The sequence below is a fragment of the Melozone crissalis genome, unplaced genomic scaffold (assembly GCF_028551555.1).
Source record: "Melozone crissalis strain CALT ecotype California unplaced genomic scaffold, PUWL_Pcris_2 ptg000013l_1, whole genome shotgun sequence".
Classification (NCBI taxonomy): Eukaryota; Metazoa; Chordata; class Aves; order Passeriformes; family Passerellidae; genus Melozone; species Melozone crissalis.
The window spans coordinates 6,353,771-6,373,538 of NW_026535791.1; the positions used below are offsets into that span (position 1 = coordinate 6,353,771).

General features: G+C 44.6%; 1 protein-coding gene across 2 annotated transcripts in view; it reads right to left on the bottom strand.

Annotated features, from left to right (window-relative positions):
• The window catches only part of FLT1 (fms related receptor tyrosine kinase 1), a 107,514-nt gene that overhangs the window by 13,007 nt on the left and 74,739 nt on the right, over window positions 1-19,768 (bottom strand). For both annotated transcript variants that reach the window (XM_054272141.1, XM_054272142.1), the window contains exons 16-21: window positions 13,932-14,038; window positions 10,612-10,750; window positions 5,598-5,702; window positions 3,037-3,150; window positions 2,180-2,268; window positions 278-437 (exon numbers count right to left, since the gene is read on the bottom strand). In XM_054272141.1, the coding sequence (XP_054128116.1) occupies window positions 278-437; window positions 2,180-2,268; window positions 3,037-3,150; window positions 5,598-5,702; window positions 10,612-10,750; window positions 13,932-14,038 (714 nt within the window). The remainder of the gene's footprint in view (window positions 1-277; window positions 438-2,179; window positions 2,269-3,036; window positions 3,151-5,597; window positions 5,703-10,611; window positions 10,751-13,931; window positions 14,039-19,768) is intronic.

Genomic DNA, 19,768 nt, shown 5'->3' on the forward strand with positions numbered 1-19,768 from the left:
AAAAATAGTGCTTGCTGTACACCCCATGCTTTGGACACTGCTGTGTTTTCCCCAAAGATAAGGAGCAGTCAGAACAAACAATCACACATTTTCCTGTCAGATTTTGTAACCCTGGAAATAATCTTTTTTTAAATCTTTTACCCTCTGGACATGACCCTCTGAGCATCTCCCACGGATGTTTATTAGGGTGATAAATGAGGAAAAAAATTTCAGGGATTCACAGTATGTTGTAAAAATATCACAGTCTGTGTAGGGACAGGAAGGAATTAATACCTACCCTCCTCGTCCTCCTCCACATCAGTCAGACTTTTATCTTCCTGGAACCCAGAGCTGGCCAAGCTCTCCCTGCTGGTGACACTGGCCAACCTTTGTTTTTTGCTTTCCACTGGTTCAATATCCTTTTTCTCTTTCATTGGCTCTCCCTGCAGAGAGGAGTCCTTCAAACAAAAGGAGGAGAAGAAGTGCGACATCAGAGCAGTGGGAACCAAGGGAGCCTGCTGATGCCTTTCTGCCAGGCTGGTGGTCTGTGTCATGGGTGGTCACATCTCTCATGGGTGGGGGTGCCCAGTGCCACTGTGATGGGCAGGGGCTGGTGGCAGAGCTGTGCTCCACCAAGGCCATCATCCCCAGAGGGCAGAAATTTGGTGTCTTGGGAGCACCAGCCCATGGTTTTAGGGTAACAAAGGCAGTGGGCCATCTGCCACAGTGAGGATTTGCAGGACGTATGGATGGACATGAATGCTGGCCTGTGCCTCATCTCAGCTGGGCCCATTTCTCTCCAGCAGACAGAGAAGGAGCACAAAGTGGATTGGGAAGGTTGTGCCCACAATGGAGGTATCCCAGAGACCTCTCAAACATCAGCTTTTGGTCCCAACCTGCTTAAGACATGTGTCTCTATGTCCCTGCACAGGGTTTGGTGTGGGCTTGTAAGCCCTATCCATGAGGAGCAAAGGCACTTGGTGTTTGAAACAGAGCTGCTGTTGGAAATGACTGCCTCTCTTCAATGCCTCAATCCAATGCTTTCTTCCTACGGCCAATCTTGAGATGGTTTAATGGGACACATGTTTGGAAGAAACTCTCTCCATGCTACCTGTACAGCAGCCTGGCTGCCTGCCTTACTCTTGCTCCCTCTTACTTTTCCTCTTATCCTGCAACCCTCTCTGCTCCCTGTGCTGCTGGTGCAGAGCCAAACTTCCACCTCCTTCCTGCCCAGGCAACCTTCCCAAGGGTGCTGGAGCACTGGGTGTGGGAAGGGGTGTGGGAATGACTCCACTCAGCACGGACCCTGCCCAGCCATGCTCCCTGCTGAGCATCCCCCTCCAAGAGCCCCGTGTAGGAGCAGCCAGTTGCTGTGTCCTGTGTGGAGTGCAGCACGGACAGCCTTGGGAGCAGAGACCCAGCAAAGGCCTTTCAGAGGGGGGTGTCCTCTCCAGTGGGCTCTCCCTCAGAGCCCTCCCAAAAAATATCCCTGAGATGCCAATGAGCTTTTGGCACAGCTGAGCAGAGGTTTGAAGACCTGCTGTTCTGTGTCCAGGCTCCTAAGTCTCATGTTAGAACCCTGGATCATTTGGAGGATTTTTTCTGGAACTATTTGAATTTTCTGGGACATTTGGATTTAGGTTTGTAATAAGAAACATATAATGAATTTGATTCAGAAGGCTGTGGGATGTGAGGACAAGACTCTAATCTCTTTTCCTCTTGATAGCTCTTCTCCTCACACAATAATAAGATTACTTGTAAATCTCTGAATATTAGGGTGCCTTGGGACATGAGATTTCATTGGTATTATCTTGTTTGTGCTCCCAGCAGTACTGAAATAAGTGGGCAAAACCACTTCCTTTGGCTTTGCTGACCTCAAGCTCTCCAGGAATGGGTTCATCAAAAGCAGGGCAGGAGCGTGTGGGGACACTTTGGATAGGATCCACTTCCCCTTGCTGTCCATGGCTCCAGCCAAATTAATCACAGCAGTCTCCTTGCACAGTCAGGGAGGGAGAGGTGAGTCCTTTCTTGGCACAACACATCCCACACCAAATATTAGTACAGGTCAGATGAACCCAAAAGTCATTTCTCTGCTTTGGTAGAAGAGAGTCTGAGAAGACCAGCTCAAAGAGCTGACACCCTCATCTCCAGCACTTACGTCAGGTAAGATGAACCCTGCCAGGACAATCTGCCTCCTCACCTTGCTAGGGCAGAAAAGATTCCTTTTGATCTTCAGGTAGTTTGATAAATTCCCATACTTGCAGTATTCAACAATCACCATCAGAGGCCCTGGGCAATTAAATTAAAAGAAAAAAACACCAAACATTTTGAGCAGCATAAAGCAATAAAAGGTATAAAGCATCAGTTCTGAGAAAGAATCTTTCATGCCCTCACTACAACTTCAGTCCAGAATAACTGGCAACACATCCTAAGAGCTAGAAGGCTGCTTAAAGAACACTGGACATAATCAAAACAATACTGCTTCTGGAAATTAGGGCAGGGCCTAATTTTGGAAAGCTGGGTCTTGAGTCTGGGTCCTGGAGGACGCTCTGTTTCCTCTTCGGGCAGTTCAGACTGGAGTCCCACAGCCCAAACACACTTGAGGAACTAAAATAGGTGACATATCTACAACAAACAAACGCCCATACTGGTCTTTTGATTTTCTTGGTGTGGTATCATGGAGGATTTTGCAACAGCTGCATTGTGATTCATAGTTCAGGGCCAGCAGCTGATACCCCTTGTTCCCAGCCTCTCCAGATCATGTTTAACTTGAGCTGGAGCAGTGGAATGAGTGAGATAAAGGACAGCAAGTGGCACACTCCTAAATTCACGCTTCACATATTAATTCTGAAAGAGAGTTTAAAGAGAGGAAATGTTTAATCACTTCATTAAGTGACTGAAAATCTGTCTTTCTTTTCCTCTTTTTTTCACCAACTGCAGGATAAGCTCAAGTATAAAAGTTACTAACTTGACCTCTGGATGAAAAACAACATGGGTCACTGGCTGTTATTGGGAGATAATCCAAACCCATTTTCAGAGCAGTACAGATTATTTTACCTCCATTTTTTGTGCAAGCTCCCAACAAATTCACAATGTTGAGATGATGACCAATGTGGATTAGGATTTTCAGCTCTGTCATCAGTGCTTTGTACTCACTTGCTGTGGCCCCTTCTGTAAATACAAAATAAAAAGTCAGTGTGAAAAGACAAAGTACTGGTCCTGCTGAGCTTTGCCACTTCTCGTTGCTTTCCATTGAAATAATCTCTGTTACTGGATGTACTTCTTGTATTGACATTCTCTCTCTATGCCTCCCTGCTCAGCATCCTCTTGGTTGCAATTAAACCCATAAAAAGAGTCAGGCACTCAACTTCCTCCCAGTAGGCTCTATCCTATTTAGAACTGGGAGAATTTTTTTTCATGAATAGTTCTGATGTTTCAACCAAAAAATTGAAAGAACAAATGAAAAGGGATTTCAATATGATAATTATTCTATCTAGAATTGGCTCCATCTGATCTGACTTCAGCTATCTAAGGGTTATATGCTAGCCTGAACTAATCAATGTTTTAAGGGGCCAGTGTCAAGAGCAAAGTATTTCAGAAGCTGATGTAGCCATCAAGTTTAGCCATCTGTATAAGGGAAAGATGAACAACCCCTGGGTGATGCCTGCCTGGTTCTGTTCATTATGTAGGAAGCCTGGAGATAGACCAGGGAAGTAAATATTAACTGGTTAAAGTGAAGTGACTGCATCTCACCCTTACCAGTCATGGTCAATAATAATAGGAATGATGTAAGAAGCCCCTCAAATAGATCCAAAACATTCTTTTTAGTGTTGAGTGAAACTTCTCATTCCCTCTGAGCAAATTTCTTTTCCTGCAGGATTTGATTTTTTTAAGAAAACAAGAAAATTCAATATTGCTTTGTGTAGGCCCAAAAGGAATTTTTCAGCTTAGTGACACCAAGAGCAAGAAGAACAGTCCGGTGGAAAAAACTCTTGAGCTGGGTCTTAAAGGGCTTGGTTTCAACATCTGAATGGAAACAGTTTTTCTTGGTGTCCCAGACAAAACTTATCTTCTACTTGGTGATCTGCTATTTGCTTGTATGGGTGGTGACACCTCTCCTCCACCACATGGGAATTCTGTGAGGATGAGGCCTAATGAATGACTGCAGAGTTCCTGGATAATCTAGTGAGGACACAAGGAATGAGGCAGATCTCCCCATGCTCTGGGTGAGATACTAAAGATACCTAGAGAGGATCTGGTTCCCACTGGCTCTCCATTGTCAGCAGAGCTGAACAGGACTCAGCTCCCCGTATGCAGGAGGAATCTCCATTCCATCCTATGGAATCTGACTTAGGATGAGATGAACTGTTGTCTCTCACCACTGCCAATGAAGGGCATTTGAGTGACTAACTCAGATACAGGCATCTGCTCTGCACATGCATGTGTGAATCCCACCAGGAAGACTTCTTGTAGCTGCCTTCTGCTCCCAACCATTCCAGGAGCACCCACGGCTCCTTGGTGGTGCTGGCTGGCACAAGAAGCCTGTTGATGTGCATAAAGAAACCCTGAACCCAGCAGTCCACTCCAAGGGCGGGAGTTTACATGTAGACATCCCCTGATAAATGACAAGTAGGCATGTGTGAAGCTGGGAGCCACTGGCTAAGATGGATTCATTCAAACTATTCCCAAACAGAGTCAAGGGAGAGCATTGGGGCTCCAAGCCATACTGGCAGAATAGGGGATGTGTCCTGGCAGAGAAAGGAAAGGAGAAAGGATTCAGGGATTAAGACAGATAAGTAGTGCAGCAAAGCCAAGTACATGGGAGAGATGCCACGGGAATTCAATCACAGCTGCTGCAGGCTAAGACTGAACATCATCCTGCTTGCTAACATCCCAAGAGCCTTCTTCCAATTAGCGAGGGGGTTTTGTCCTTTCTGCTCCAATGAGGAAGGTGGCAGTGAATAGCTGGGGGATGATTTTGATGAGCACTGGTGTATGAACAGTGCTGGCAAATCCATTGCACAACCTGGGCGTCAGCATCCTGAGCACTGTGTGATGAGCCTGCAGCCAGTTCAGAGGGGGCACAGCTGCACAGCACCACCGAGATTTAAACTGCTCAATAAAACTAGCTAGTAAAACTATTAAGCTAAAACTGTGTTTAGCTTAATAAAATGGCCTTCATGAAGAAAAATCATTATAAAATCTAACTGAGAAGGTTAAATGAGATGCTAAGTCAGGCATATGTGAATGAGACATAAGGCATCTGGTTTTAAGAGTAAGATGATTATTCCTTGGAATGAATGACCAAGGAAAATATGAATGCTTCTATCCAAGTATCTTTACATCAGGGTAGATACCTTATACTTCATCTAAATTTCATTTACAGCATTTGGTATAGAGTCAGTTGAGCATAATGGTATGACTTTTTACTGAGAATGCAGTTCTTATTTCATACTTCTGCCATTTCATTTGTGGTGGTCCTGCAACTTAATTTGCACACATTTTGGAGGCTTAAAATAGTTATTGGGGAAAGCTTTTGCTTTTGGCAGAACTGTATTTAAAAAATGCACCACTGTATAAGGCATCATTTTTTCCAATGCAGCTTTGCAGCAAGATACCTTTCAACATTTTCACAGCAACTATTCTGCACGTTGGTGATTTCGTAATTCCAAAGGCAGATGCTTGTACCACCTTTCCGAAAGCTCCATGTCCAAGAGACTTTCCTGTAAAGAAAATAAAGTGGAGAGATACATCTTGGTAAACAAAAGGAATCCTGCCAGCAAATGGCTTCATAGATCATGAACTGAAAAATGTACTTTTCAATGAGTCCCATAGGTACATTTCCAACATATAGCTGGTTTAGGTTTTTAGGTTTATTGGGTATTTTTAAAAAGTAAGCAGTCAAAGTAGAAGACAGAGTCATCAGAGGGAGCAAGTGATAGGCGTGAAAATGTCACTAAATGAAAGCAACCATTCATTGGAGGTACACTGGCTTCAAACTTGATTTTTTCAGTCTAGCTCTGCCAGAGAAAGATTTTGCTCCTCTTTTTCCTGAGCGCACTGCATGGTGCAGCAGCCTGTGGTGCTGCCAGTTATGTCCTCAGTAACACAGACCCTCTTCCCCTTTGACAATGTGTTCACATGGAACGCTCTGGCTGCCTCTGCCCTGCTACAGAGGCTGTCAAGACTTGCTCAGGGGAGATCTTGTCAACCCATCAGCTCTGGCAATAAGTTTTATTTCCAAGTAACTATTTTCAGATTGCTTTTGTGCTTCACCGTCAGCAGAACCCAGGTACCAAAGTGGCTAACAAGAGTATGGCACCAGGTTCTGCGGTGTAGAGGAGAGCAGAAAATAACAGTCAGATTTTCATATAAAAGCAAAGGATAACATGTACCAGATATTTGTTTCTCAGATATGCACATGTGGCATGACCATCTCCACAGGACAATTTCCTGTTCCCATGATGAACACCTGTTTGACTAGCTCTCTCATGGACATCTCTCTTGTTGGTATCTGAGTGAGAGATTAATCCCACTCAGATAGTTGCGAGCAGAGAAAAAGAGCTGCTGTCTGTACTAGTTTAAATCAATACTGCTTTTTAAATGCAAATATTGTATCTAAACTGTAATTCTCAGTATGTCTGTCAGTAGAAGCAAATAACATATGTTATAAAAGCAATGGAAACATGAAGTGGAGTATGCTAAACCAAAAAAAAACCCAGAAAATTATTTCCACCCTAGATGCGCAAAAATGTGGTCTTTTTTTACAGCAAATAAAAGCCACAAAGAACTTGATCTACATGACTGAAAAGGATCAGCAGACTGACTTTGGTTTGCGAAGGGCTTAATATTTATTGGAGAAATATAGATGAATCAGTGTGCATCTAAAAACCTGCTGTTGCCTTTTTCAGTTACTGGATATAGATTGTGTAAGAGAAGACCATTAAGACTCAGGTCTCAGATTTTCTTAGCGAATTGATGTTTTCAGTCCTTAACATTTTGACTGTCCGTGGTTTCTGCACAAAGAACTTGCAGTTTGAGGTCCTATAAAACCCGCCATAGCTTTGTTTAATCCGTAGCTTTAATCTGTTTCCATCACTGTTGATGCACTTCCCACGTTGTGATAACCTACTTAGTCACCAGTTGGAAAACGCAGCGGCTCATAAAGCTGCACAAAGATGCTAACCTTTCAGAGAGGAGAATGAGCACTGGAAACAGCACTTCCTTCACTAAGCAGTGGTGTGATTCAATGGGAGACTGTAACAACACTCAGTCTTTGCTGCTCTGCTGCTGTTTGTACCATGCTGAATAGTAGCACAGGACAGGGCTGCTTTAACTTTACATCATGCAGCTCAAAACTCAACACTTTAGTATGCAATTGTGGCTATGGCTGTTCTTGCAAATGTCCCTTCTGTTGACATACAAAGTAACTACAAAATTATTAATCAGAGAAATATTAAGCTGCCCAACCATCTGAGTCAGTTTGTCATAGCCTTTGAGCAGCTACACTGGATGTGTTTGGGGTAGTGCTCAGATGTGTAATGCTGCAGCATTTAGATCCAGACCAGTGAAGCAAAGTGCTCTGCTTAAGTTTTCCACACTTGACTTGGATTTACTGGGCCACTCAGAACGCATTAAAGTGAACATACGCCTCAGTCAAGGAGTTTTGGATCAGGAGAATTTCCTTTCAGTCCCATTTTAGCAGAGTCCTTCAAGCATGTCAGTTGTTGCACCTGGAGCATTAGCAAAAAGCACTTGCAGGCACCGCACCCCATGCCTGTGGGAGGGCACAGGCTCGAAGATGTGCTTCATTTCTCAGGTTCTTTGCCTCTCCTTGAGTCATCTGGGTTTTCCCCACGGGTGGCTTCACGTTTTCCATTATGTTACACAGGACAGCTGTGCACGTGCAGGAGAGTTGGAAGCGCTGTGCTCAGTGCCAGCACTGTGGGCTTGCAGGGCACAGGAGGGAGCAGGGCTCGGGAAGCCCACTGCCCCCAGAGCCTGTGACACTGCTCTGGAGCCAGCAGCCACGCTGCCCCCGGCCCTGTGTCCTGTGTCCCAGCATCAGCACTGTGCCCCCTCTCCAGGCCAGGAAGGTCAAGCCCAAGCGGGAGGGGAAAAGCGCTCGATGGCTCAGCTAACGCAGCATGTTATTGCTGACCGCACTGACACTGATTTATGGCACCAGCCTTTTCTGCCTAATGAAAAGATGACATTTACTCTCAGTGAGACTAATCTATGCTGAATGTTAATTACCCTGACTTCAGTGATGCCCATTTGAAATTCCCTGTAATGGCTGTGCCTCTTACAGATGAAGGGAGAGTCCTGTTATATAAGCATTGCATTGCGGCCGTGGGCTGTGTGTATGCATGTTGGAGGAACACACAGCAAAAGAGATGTGGGCTGAAAGGAGAGACTTCTTTGCAAAAGTTATAACAAATATGTGTCCTGGAAGATAAGTAGGTGGAAAGAGAAAAACAGTCGCATCAGATGCTGGAAGGGGTTGCATTTCCAAGTAAAAATGTTTTTTAAAAACCATAGAAGCACATTTTGTGTTTTTGAGGCACTAATCCTCAGAGACTGCCAAGGTTATTCAAAGACGGAGCCAACTGCCATGTAAGCAGGACTTGCACTGAGCTAATCTAGCATACTGCACATACACAACTTCTTCAAATCTGGTTCTCATTCATTGTCAGCATTCTTTATTTGTTTACACCAGTTCTTCCACTTTTAACTCATTCTCTGGTCATCGTTCGTCACCTCTGGACTCCAAACACTAACCCTGAAAGGCATGGGTTTTTCCTTGGTGTTTACATTCCATTTCTGTTTGTTTCTTTCCCAGTGGTCACATTGTCTGCACATCAGGCTCTTGGTCCATCGCTGTAAGAAAATTGTCTGAAGATTGAAGTCACTCCAGCACAAGGTTCCAGCATTCCCAGAATTATGTATGACAATTATAAATCGAGAGCAATGTATTTCAGCTGTGCTTATCCACATCTGGCCACCTTGTGTCTTCTGGCAGGCAAATTTAGTGTGATCCTAATTTTGCACATGTTAACTCTGTTCCTGATACCCAGGAGACAGGAGGAATCTGTTACAGCTCCTAACTAAAATGCAAGGATTTTCTAGACCTTGCTGTAGGACAAATGCAATGCATGCCTGAAAGAACAAACAGCACTATAGCAACGAGGCTGAGCTTATCACTGACATTTTAATGTTGACCTTCTTGCTAAAATCTGTGTGATTTCTGGAGGGATTCATCAACTTCCAAATAAGGTCCCTTCCCCTCTTCCCTTCTCATCAGCCCCACACGAGGCTTAATAAGGAATGGTCCCAAACCCACGCCTTTGCTGGGACATCTATTGGGGAGCTGGTTGTAGGTTTAAAGTGTTCAAGAGTATTCATTTTTGTGTGGACTTACATGTCACATTCTTGCTCTTTATGGTTCAATAACAGAATATTTATAAAACTGCAGCACAGAGTGAAAACAAGGAGATTGTGCTGGAAAAAGAAGGACAGGGAGAAAAGGGAAAGGGTGCAGGATGGATTATGAGGACCCATTTCTGCACAGGCCTTTTTCCAAGTTTCTGGGTTGAAGAAAGGGAAGAAAACCATAGAATCATAGAATATCCTGAGTTGGAAGGGACCCACAAGAATCATCCTTGTGGATGATCCTGGCCCTGGACAGCACAATTCCAAGCAGCACACCATGTGCCTGTGAGTGTTGTCTAGAGGTTTCTTGAGCTCTGTCAGGCTGGTGTTGTGAGCACTTCCCTGGGGAGCCTGTGCCAGTGCCCAATCACCCTCTGGGTGAAGAACCTATTTCTAATATCCAACATAAACCTCCCTGACACAACTTCAGGTCATTCCCTCCGATCCTGTCACTGGCACCAGAGAGAAAAATTCAGTGTCTGCCCCTCTCTTCCCCTCACAAGGAAGTTGTAGCTGCAGTGAGGTCTTCTCTCCACTCCTCCAGGCTGAACAAACCAAACTACCTCAGCTGTTCCTCATACAGCTTCCCCTGCAGACCCTTCATCATTTTTATAGTGAATCACCAAAACGACAGTAAATGCCAAAGGTCAGGCTCCCGAGTCTAGAGAGAGAAACCTCGAAGTTGGCAGTCTGATTTGGAAATTTTTGGTTGCTCGTTTTGTGTCATGTTTTAAGTAAATCAGTTTCCAAAATATAGAATGCATCATTCTTGTCTATATTCTCCTTCTGTGACAGGGTGGCCAACCTAATAGAAGAGGGAAAGGCCGTGGGTATTGTCTGCCTGGACCTTAGTAAAGCCTTTGTCACTGTCTTCCACAGCTTTTTCCAGGAGTGAACAGATTGATTATCCATGGTTGGACTTCATCTTGAGGGTCTTCTCCAACCTAAAGGATCTTGTGTTTCTATTTTCTGTCTCCTACATGAAGTCCAAATATACATGTGAAAAGTCAAGTAGACATGGTCAGTCAGTCTGAAAGGCTGAAATTCACAGATCAGTGCTCTCAGCGTGGAATAGATCACACCAAACCTGGCAGTACACTGTGCTGAGTGCCTAGAACACATCCAGCTCCTCTTTACCCATAGTTACAGATACATTTTATTCAATCAACCCAAACTGTAAATGAACTATTCCAATATTACCTAGTTTGAGCCTTTCTCTTGCGATTTCCCACTTGCTGGCATCATAAGGTAGACGTTCACATTGCTCATCTAAGGGGACTTCATCAGGATCCATGATGATTGACAGGTAATGGTTGGTCTTCATTTCAGAGGAGCGAGGCTGGAAAACAAGGACATTGCAGAATGAAAAAGAGGATTAAAGTACCTATCAGCATCTTCTTGTTTGGATCAAGGGCTCCAAGTTCATTCTGTTCACAAGGCTGCGTGTTTCACGGCACACTGGATGGTTTGGTTAAGCTCCCTTTGGCTTTTCTATATATTGCAAGAGTTTTTATATGAAAGAAACTCCTTCCTCTAGCTTTCCTCTTATCTGGACATACCAGTTTCTTCAGTGAAATCCATGTGGGTCTCTATTAACATATGGTGTTATGACACAGGCCCTTGCACAGTCAGGAGAAATACTTTCAGCAAGTGACTAAACATTGCTGATAAAAATAACTTTCCTTCATGATTGTGCAAAGCAAGAAGTGGCCACATGCAACAGATGGAGTTCTACTGCCAGTATTTATTTGTTCCATATATCCCGCAAAGATAGGTCATATGTGGTTAGAAATTGTGCAAGACAAGTCCTCAGGACACTGGACATTGTACACTTCACAAACTGCTGACAAATTTGCAGGATATTTTATTTCTTTGGTATAATTTCTGAAAAATTTACTCAAACCGTTTGAGTCTGGAGGAATTTATTAACAGCTGGACTCAAATGCATGTTTTAAAACAGAAAATTTCAAATTAATTTTCCAGTTTAGTTTCTCCTGAGCAAATGTATTGTCCACTTCACATGGGAAATATAAGGAAAGATTAATCTGATCTGAAAGTTTCCTGCAGTTCATCCATTTTGAAATGTATGTTCCTTCAAAGAGCATCAAGATTTCCATTCTAATCCACTGGACTTTTCTTGACACAGGAGTACTTATCTTTCTGTAGAAAAGGTCTGGTGTTTGTCATCATTTCCGAGCTATTAGTTGGAAGAACTGAACCTAAGGTGTTGCTTTTCCTAAACTTGTGGAAGTAGCACATGGACAAAGACATACAGATGCCCCAAACATACAGATATAATCATATATTCTCTTTTCTATTATTTGCTTCAACTGCCTCCTCATACTTTCAACTTCCTTCCCCTGCAGTTTGGAAATATGTCCCTAATACCTGCATTTCTAGGCATGTTTTTAAAGAAGGATATTCCCAGCAGTGCATGCCTTGATTACAAACACAACTAGACTAAAAGGACAGCAACTAACAACTGCTCATCCTCCCCAAACCCATACACTTTGTCCCAAGAAGGATGCACTGATTTTTGGGAGAAAGGCTTAAAGCCTGTCTCCAAACCATCCACTAAGTCTGGAAAGAACATGGATAAGTGGGATATGAGTGGAAACAGAAACTTGTGTGGTGCTCCAGAAGGGGCATTTCTAGACAGAGATGTGTGTACCACAGTGCTCCTACCCAGCACATTAAAAGAGCCTTGAAGTGGATCCATTCCAGAAAAAGCAATAGGGGAGTAGAAAAGTCAGGCAGTTTCCCACAGTTCTTTCTTCAGATGAACTCAATATCAAAGTTTTGGCACAACTAGAGATTTGAAGCAACATTTTCAATGATGAAAATTTTTTAAGGATATAATCTGTCCCTGTGTGCATCACAGAGAGGTTTTAAGTAAATGCTCTTGGAGAGCATATTTTTTTTTTTCTGTTGTGGCAACATAATTTGTATATAAAATTTAATTCAGAGCTAATTCCAGTCATAAATCTTTGAGAGTAAGGGTTTATAAGAGAAACAGAGAGAAGACCATAAACATAGACTAACACTAGTTGGAAAGTTGCCTCAACATGTCACTTAGTTAAAGTCCCTTGCTCTACATGATATTTTTATTATCTGATGATATTTTTATTATCTTTTAACAATCTAACAAGTTTTGGTCTCATAAAAAATAAAAAGATCTGCAACCCTTTGCTACACTTAGAGCTTACTTTTTCCCAAGATTTGCAGTCACGTTATAACTTGCTTCATCATTACTGTTGAGCATTCAGTACTGGTCCCTCTTGCCTTGTAATTTCCCTTACAGCTATGAAGTTTACCCACAGTTTCAGCTGACCTCTGCTTTCCTTTCCCCCAAACTCCCACGCATTTCTCCTCACCAAGGCTTGCAGCAGTAGAAATACAGGCAGAGGGACTGCTGCCGTACTGCCCTGATTTGGACTGCTTTCCCATCTGTCAATAAAAGTTCTTAGTACCCAGCCCGAGATGCTGGCAGGCCTTAATGCAGGTTGAGATGACATGGTCTGTCAGCCAGCTGTGACATGCCCAGCTGTGGTGGCTGTGAGCAGATCCCTGTGGTGCTGCGCTGTGATATCCTGGGCTGGTGGTGGAGTGGGAGTGAGGAGAGGGAGCAAGCAGCCATTTCTCAGCTCGTGTCTTGCAGTGCCCCAATACCCTCCCTCAAATCCATCTGCTCCTGCAGGTTACACTGAGGAGCTTGATTTTGTGCTTGGGAAAGCTGCCATGGTTCAGCCTGTGCACACCACACAATGCAGACAGGGTGCTGTCAGCAAAAAGGGGTTTTAAACCATCACAGTCAGCCTTGGACAAGAAGGAGGGTCAGCTGCAGGGGCAGTTAAATTTGTCATGTTGGTACAGGATCATCTGCTCTAGAAGCTGCACCATCAAAACTCCTTCAGCAAAATATCACTTTGGAAGTGATGTAATTGTACCAGACACTGTGCGAACCAGACCCCAGCACATTCTGTGAAGATCTGTCATTCCCACTCACTCAGATCTTCAAAGACATTAGGATGCTAAACCCCCACAGTTTCTGTAAGGGAATGAGGATGTCTTTGGTGTGAGTCAGGCACCCAAGTGAGCCTCAGAGCCTTGTCCCCACCCAGGCTTTTCTTTCTGGCTTACTCATGCTCAGGCTTGCAAGTCACGGTTCTCCAGCATCCATCAGCAGCCTGGTTATTTCACCAGAAACAAGGGTGAGCACTATCAAAGAATCATAGAATCATAGGATATTCTGAGTTGGAAGGGACCCACAAGGATCATCAAAGCTCAGTCCCTGGCCTTGCACAGGACAGTCCCAAGAGTCATGCCATGTGCATGAGAATGTTATCCAAACACTCCTTGAGCTCTGGCAGACTTGGTGCTGTGAAAGTGAAACAGAATTTTTCTTTGGTAGACCTGACAATCCCAGCAGCCTGGGAAAAATTTTCTGACATGAGTAAAGGGCTGCCTAGGAGAGGCAGGTGCTGCAGGGCATCCCACCAGACATCCCTGTCTGTTCTTACCCTCTTCAGCTTGCGAATGAAGAGGGTCAACAGGAGCCAGAACAGAGTAGCAGCCACACAGGTACAGGTCAGAGTTATCAGCTCCAGGTTTGACCTCTCTGATATGCCTGGGAAAATCAAGTGGGAAACATGTTAGAAAATGACTTGCAAAGCAAGGGTACTTCATAGTTGTTTTTTTATTTTTTTGCCATTAAAATAAAATACCAGGAAGGACCAGCTCTTTTCAATGGGGTATTAATCTCTGTTTGGACTGGCTCACAGAGCCAAAAATAAAAGTCTCCTGCAGCCCCAGGAGAGGACAGGGCTCACAGAGGGAATGGCTCTGCTGAGGTGATACTGTGGTGTGAGAGCTGCTGCTAATGTGCTGGAGAAGCTCCTGGGAGGGTTTGTGCTGGTGTAGGCACCAGTGACTCCCAGGGTGACCCAGGACACGTTGCAGTGGTGCTGCTTGGGGCTTGCTGTCCAGGACCTGATGCCTTTCCTTGTCCACTTGTCAGAGAGCTCTTCCCAGCTGGTGGCTGAGCCCTGCAGCCTGCACCTCCATCCCAGACATGCTGTAAACCCTCCAGCCCTCGCCAAAACCATCCCTGGGGGTGATCTGGGGATTCTCTTGGAGACTCATGGTGCTGCCAGCAGGAGTCCATGAGCTCTTTTTCCCATGGCTTGGATGGATCTGATCGGTCACCTGGGGGCTCAGCTCATACACAGTGTGGAACCAGGGTCTTGAGCCTCATTCCCACTGGGCAGAAATCCAGGGCACATGGCCTAGCCCTCCCTCCAATCCCCTGCTCCCCTGGCAGGCTCTGTGCCCTCAGGTCTCCTGCCTGTCACACCAGCAGCACATGGGAACGCAGGACCCCCTCCTTTCCCAGCAGCACCCCACAGAACCTGGGTGGCAGGGAGCTGGGAGGGCTCTAGAAACCAGGGAACTGATTAAGCACAGAAAGGGAAAAACAAAACTGGCCACAACTGAAAATGAAGCAGCAAGAAAACATGAAGATTAGAAATCTGGAAAGTATTAGAGCCCACTGACAAATCTTTAAAAAAGCCAAAGTAAAACTCACTTCAGACTGCTATTTAGGGATTTGTAAAATAGATTCAGAGCAGTTTGTTTTGCAAATACTGTGATTGCATCAAAAATCCCACACTTCCCACAATATGTTTTCCATCGGATTGGTAGAAAATGCAAAAGGAACCATCATACCCTGCCTCTTATTCTGATATGCCCTCTAGAGAGGGTAAATGAGAGGACAAGGAGGAGGAATTCTGAACATCATTTCACAGTAGTTTTGTCTGCACTTGCAGAGTTTCAGAGCCTGGCAGCTCGGTGTTACTCCTGACAAATGAAAAAGGTGCAATTGTGTTTTACTGGTGACTTTACTGGGTAATCCAGAGGGATGTGCTGCCTCGTTTTAGGCAAAAGGCCACAAAGCTTTGTTTAGAGGATGTGTTGCTTAATTGGCATAAAGCATTTCCTCCCTAAAATGATAATCAGATTTGTATTCATGTCCCATATCTAAGATTTCCCTGGGGTGTCCATTCTGGAACTTTGAGAATAAAGCTCATTGAGGAAAAGCATGGCTGCAGCTATGAGTGGAGGTACAATATTCTCCAGAAATACCAAGAGAGTTCTCTATTCACAAGTATTTTTTTCAAGTACTTGATTTAGATATAGAACATAATGATAGCATAAATACCACAGCCCAATGCTGCTTGCCTATCCTCTGGCATCTGCATTTCCTTTTACATTTGGATAGTCTCCTCTTGCTTCTGACCAGCACTCCTGCAGGTGGCAGATAATAGTTTCTGATACCTATTCAGCAAAACCTGGAGGGGCTGAAGGTTCATTGGTTGCCACAACTTCATATGGCAGGAGACAGAACACCCACGAGGTACAGCCAGGCCTGGGGTGGAAGACAGCAGCTCTCTAACCACTACGGCAGCTGCCCAGGAATCAGCAGAGATGTGAAGGTGCTGTCTTTGAAATGTTTGAGCAAATGTAGGCAAACAGAAAGCATTTCTCCAGCTGGGCTGGGTTATCAAATGCCAGAGTGCTAGTCTTGCTAAAAGCCTTGAAGGCAGAGCTCTCTGAGTGTCTCTCAGCTGGGCAGAAAAAGGTTTCATTTGAGGCAGAACCGGCAGGAACACTCAGAAGAGGCCTTAGGATTAGCAGAGTTTGGTGAGGCTTTAATCAGTGCTAAATGCCTCTCTCTGCCTGGTAGCTGAAGATTTCAGGCATTCCCTTACACCTCCATCCCAGAGCTTTACTCACCTGACACCTCATTCGACAAAGACTTTTCCCTGTGTGCAGCTCTGTCCCATCTGCCTGAGTCTGCCCCAAGCAGCTGCCCCCTTTTTCCCCCTTTCTCCCCTCCAAAAGCCCCCCTGCACCACCCCATGTCTGCAGGACTGCAGAGGGGTGAGGAGGGGTGAGTGAAGTGTCAGCAACAGCAGTTTCTCTCTTTCAGTAGCAACAGAAGCCACCATGCAAGTATGCCAGGACAAAAGCCTGGATTAATCTGCTGGTCCCTCCAGCTACAAGCTCGAGCCTTTGGCTGGTATGGGCTTTCTCACTAGGATTTCAGCTCTAAACACCTAAACATTGGGGTGCAGCTCAGGTGTCAACCAGGGAAAAAGCAATGCCTGGGCAACAATGCCGATCTGCTGCACCTAAAGGATCCCTCATCCCTACCCCAATGGGATCTACCCTGCTTAATCCATGTGACCTCACAATCACAGCACTGCAGCACTGGGATGGGTGCTCAGAGATTCTGAGGAATGTCCATCCTAAGAGTTTGTCATAACTTAGCCAGACCATTGGTGATGACCCTTGTTTGAACTGAGGTTGAACTATCGACCACCAGGACTCCATTCCAAACCTCTTTAGTGGAATTCTGGGGTAACAGGAGCCTTAGTGTCCCCTGATGTCCACCTGCAATCTTGCAAACTGAAGTCATGACCTGGGCTGAACTTCTTTTAGTAGCGGTGGGAATTCCAGATAAACTTCATGGAGAAGTTCCTGATGGCTTCAGCATGACTCAAAAGGCACAACATTTTGAGATACGAAGTCAGAGAGGGTAGGTAGGTAGGTAGGTAGATAGATAGATAGATAGATAGATAGACAGACAGACAGATAGTTAGTAAAGTTATTTAAAATAAGTCATTTAAATAGAAGTTATTTTAAAAGCTAACACCATTTTCATAGTGTCGGCATTGTTCAGTGAATACTTGATATATGTTTTCCTTTTCATCAGCAGGATTCACATTAAGTGTGATAAAATATCAGCTTTAAGACAGGGTACATTGTTGTATTCATTTATATGTCCATTTTCAGTGAGCATAAACTGCTCCTTCCTTTATCAACACATCTCCTTCAAAGCAGCACCTCTGCAACTAGCTGTATCCCTGGGGCTGTGAGGGTCCTCAGTAGAGGAAGCAGGAAATGGCAGCTCTGCAAGCATGTTGGCCCCCCTAAAAAAGCTGCCCAAGAGTCTGTGTTCCCCACATGCCCAGCAGCATTTCTCCCGAGACTTTTAGGGTACAGTCCCCTCCACCTGCTAGGTGCTCTGGCAGCCATTTGCTGTTTCTATTCTGTCCTTGCAGATTTGGTGCTTCTTCAGTTCCTCAGCCAAGAGCAAGCAGAGAGATTGCTCTGACATGCCCACATACATGGCCCTTCTTCTCCACAGATAGCTCAGCAACCCCTGGTTCCAAACCAAACACAGCCTGCAAAAATTTCAAAACAGCCCTTTGATTCCCCCACCCATTCATCCATCTCGGACACAAAAATAACACATTGTTTTATCTGTGAGTATAAGAATGTTTTCTCAGAGGAAATAAAGAGAGCAGACAGTTTCCTTCCTGACTCATTCACAAACTACTCTTCCAATCTGCTGAACGTGGCCATCAACATGAGGCACTGCTCCGCTCCCTTTGATCTGCAGCCCCGGGTTCAGAGAGCCCCAGGACAGAGGCAAGGCTTGGTGCTCACAGCAGCTGGCACAGGGCCTCTGTTTCTCAGAGAGACAAGAAAGTGGCAAAGCTTAGGGAAAGCCTTCAAGCTCCGATCTTGTCCCTCCAGGCTCAGGGATAAAGTAGGAGGCTTCTTTTCCTGGGAGAGGGACAGACATTCCGGAGCAGCGTAGGCATGAGTAAAAAAAGCTCTAGTGACGTCCCTTCACGTAGTAGGAAAAGAGTGGAAGGACATTTTCCTTGACCAGAGTAGATAAGACAAACTGTCTCTCTTTTCATCATCCAGTCTCAAAGCCATAAATTTTAATGTGGTGGTCTTCATCTCCTGCTCCCATAGAAGTAATACAAGAACACTGCTGGTGGTCCCTCAGGACACGTAACCATAGCAGAAGCCTTCCTGGATGCTCCCTTTCCTCTCCTCTGGCCTAGGATATATGACTTCCTAGAAGCCATCTGACAGAATGCTTGTGGTTGTAATAAACAGCCAAGCTTCAGTTATGTTAAAAATCAATACAATAATGAATTACATTGTCCAGGACTATGAATTAGTAGGATGATTTGGACAGCAAGCAGCTGGCACAAGTTATTAATTTAGCTGTTACAGCAGCTGTAAAAGCCTTGGTATTATCAAGGCACTTAGAGGGAGGCGATCCTGCCTCTCTGCTCTGCTATTGTGAGACCCCATCTGGAGTGCTGCATCCAGCTCTGGGGCTTCCAACATAAGAATGATGTGGATCTTTCGGGGCGAGTCCAGAGGAGGGCCACAAAGATGACCAAAGGACTGAAGCACCTCTCCTATGAAGACAGGTTGGGACAGCTGGAATTGTTCAGCCTGGAGAGGAGAAGACTCCAGGGAGACGTTTTGGCAGCCTTCCATTACTTTAAGGGGGTCTAATAGAGAGATGGAGAGTCACTTCTTCCAAGGGCATGGAGAGACAGGACAAGGGAGAATGGTTTCACACTGAAACAGGACAGGTTTAGATTAGATCTTAGGAACAACTTTTTTACTCTGAGTGTGATGAGGCCCTGGCACAGGCTTCCAATGGAAGTTCTGGGTGCTGCAGCTCTGGAAGTGTTCAAGGCTGGGTTGGAGGAGGCATTGAGAAACTTGGTCTGGTGGAGATGTTCCTGCCTTCCACTAGAGGAGGCTGGAGCTAGAGGATATTTAAGGATCCTACCAACCTAGACCATTCTATGATTCTATAATTATTCATAAGGAGATAGGTGTTTAACTCCTCAATTTCACCAGTTCGGCCAGCCCACACGTGCATACACTTATCCCTGACCTTTTAAAGCAGAAGCATCATTGTATCATTACTATTAACTCCAACTGTAGACACACTTATGGCAAAAAATCAATACTAGTTGTAATTGTCTTGTCCTGCAGAGTATCCAAATAGCCAGAAGTATTCAGACACATTTAATGATTATATGAGAACATCCACAAACATATAATCTCTGCCTAAGAGGCCTGGTTATATTCCAATTGTGTTTTCAAGGAGCAACTAAATGCATCCAGGACTACTTACTTAACACCAGGTCAGTAAAATAGATTATGTCAAATTTAATACATGCACGACACTGACCTATATGAAGAATGTCAACCTACTTCTCTAATCTCATAATTCATGAGCCAAAAGGATACTCAATGAAATTGAAAGGTCACTTAATAAACTTCCTTTGTATTTAATGTAAAATTAATTGATTTCCCTGCCACAGGCACGAGTCGAGATTGTCAGAAGGCAGAACAATGCTGGACATTTAAATTATTAGCATGATAACTCAAGGAATGGTTACAGAAATAACTAAATCAAACTACTTCCTTGTAGTAGTACCTTTGCATATGTAGCTATTGCTAGGCTAAA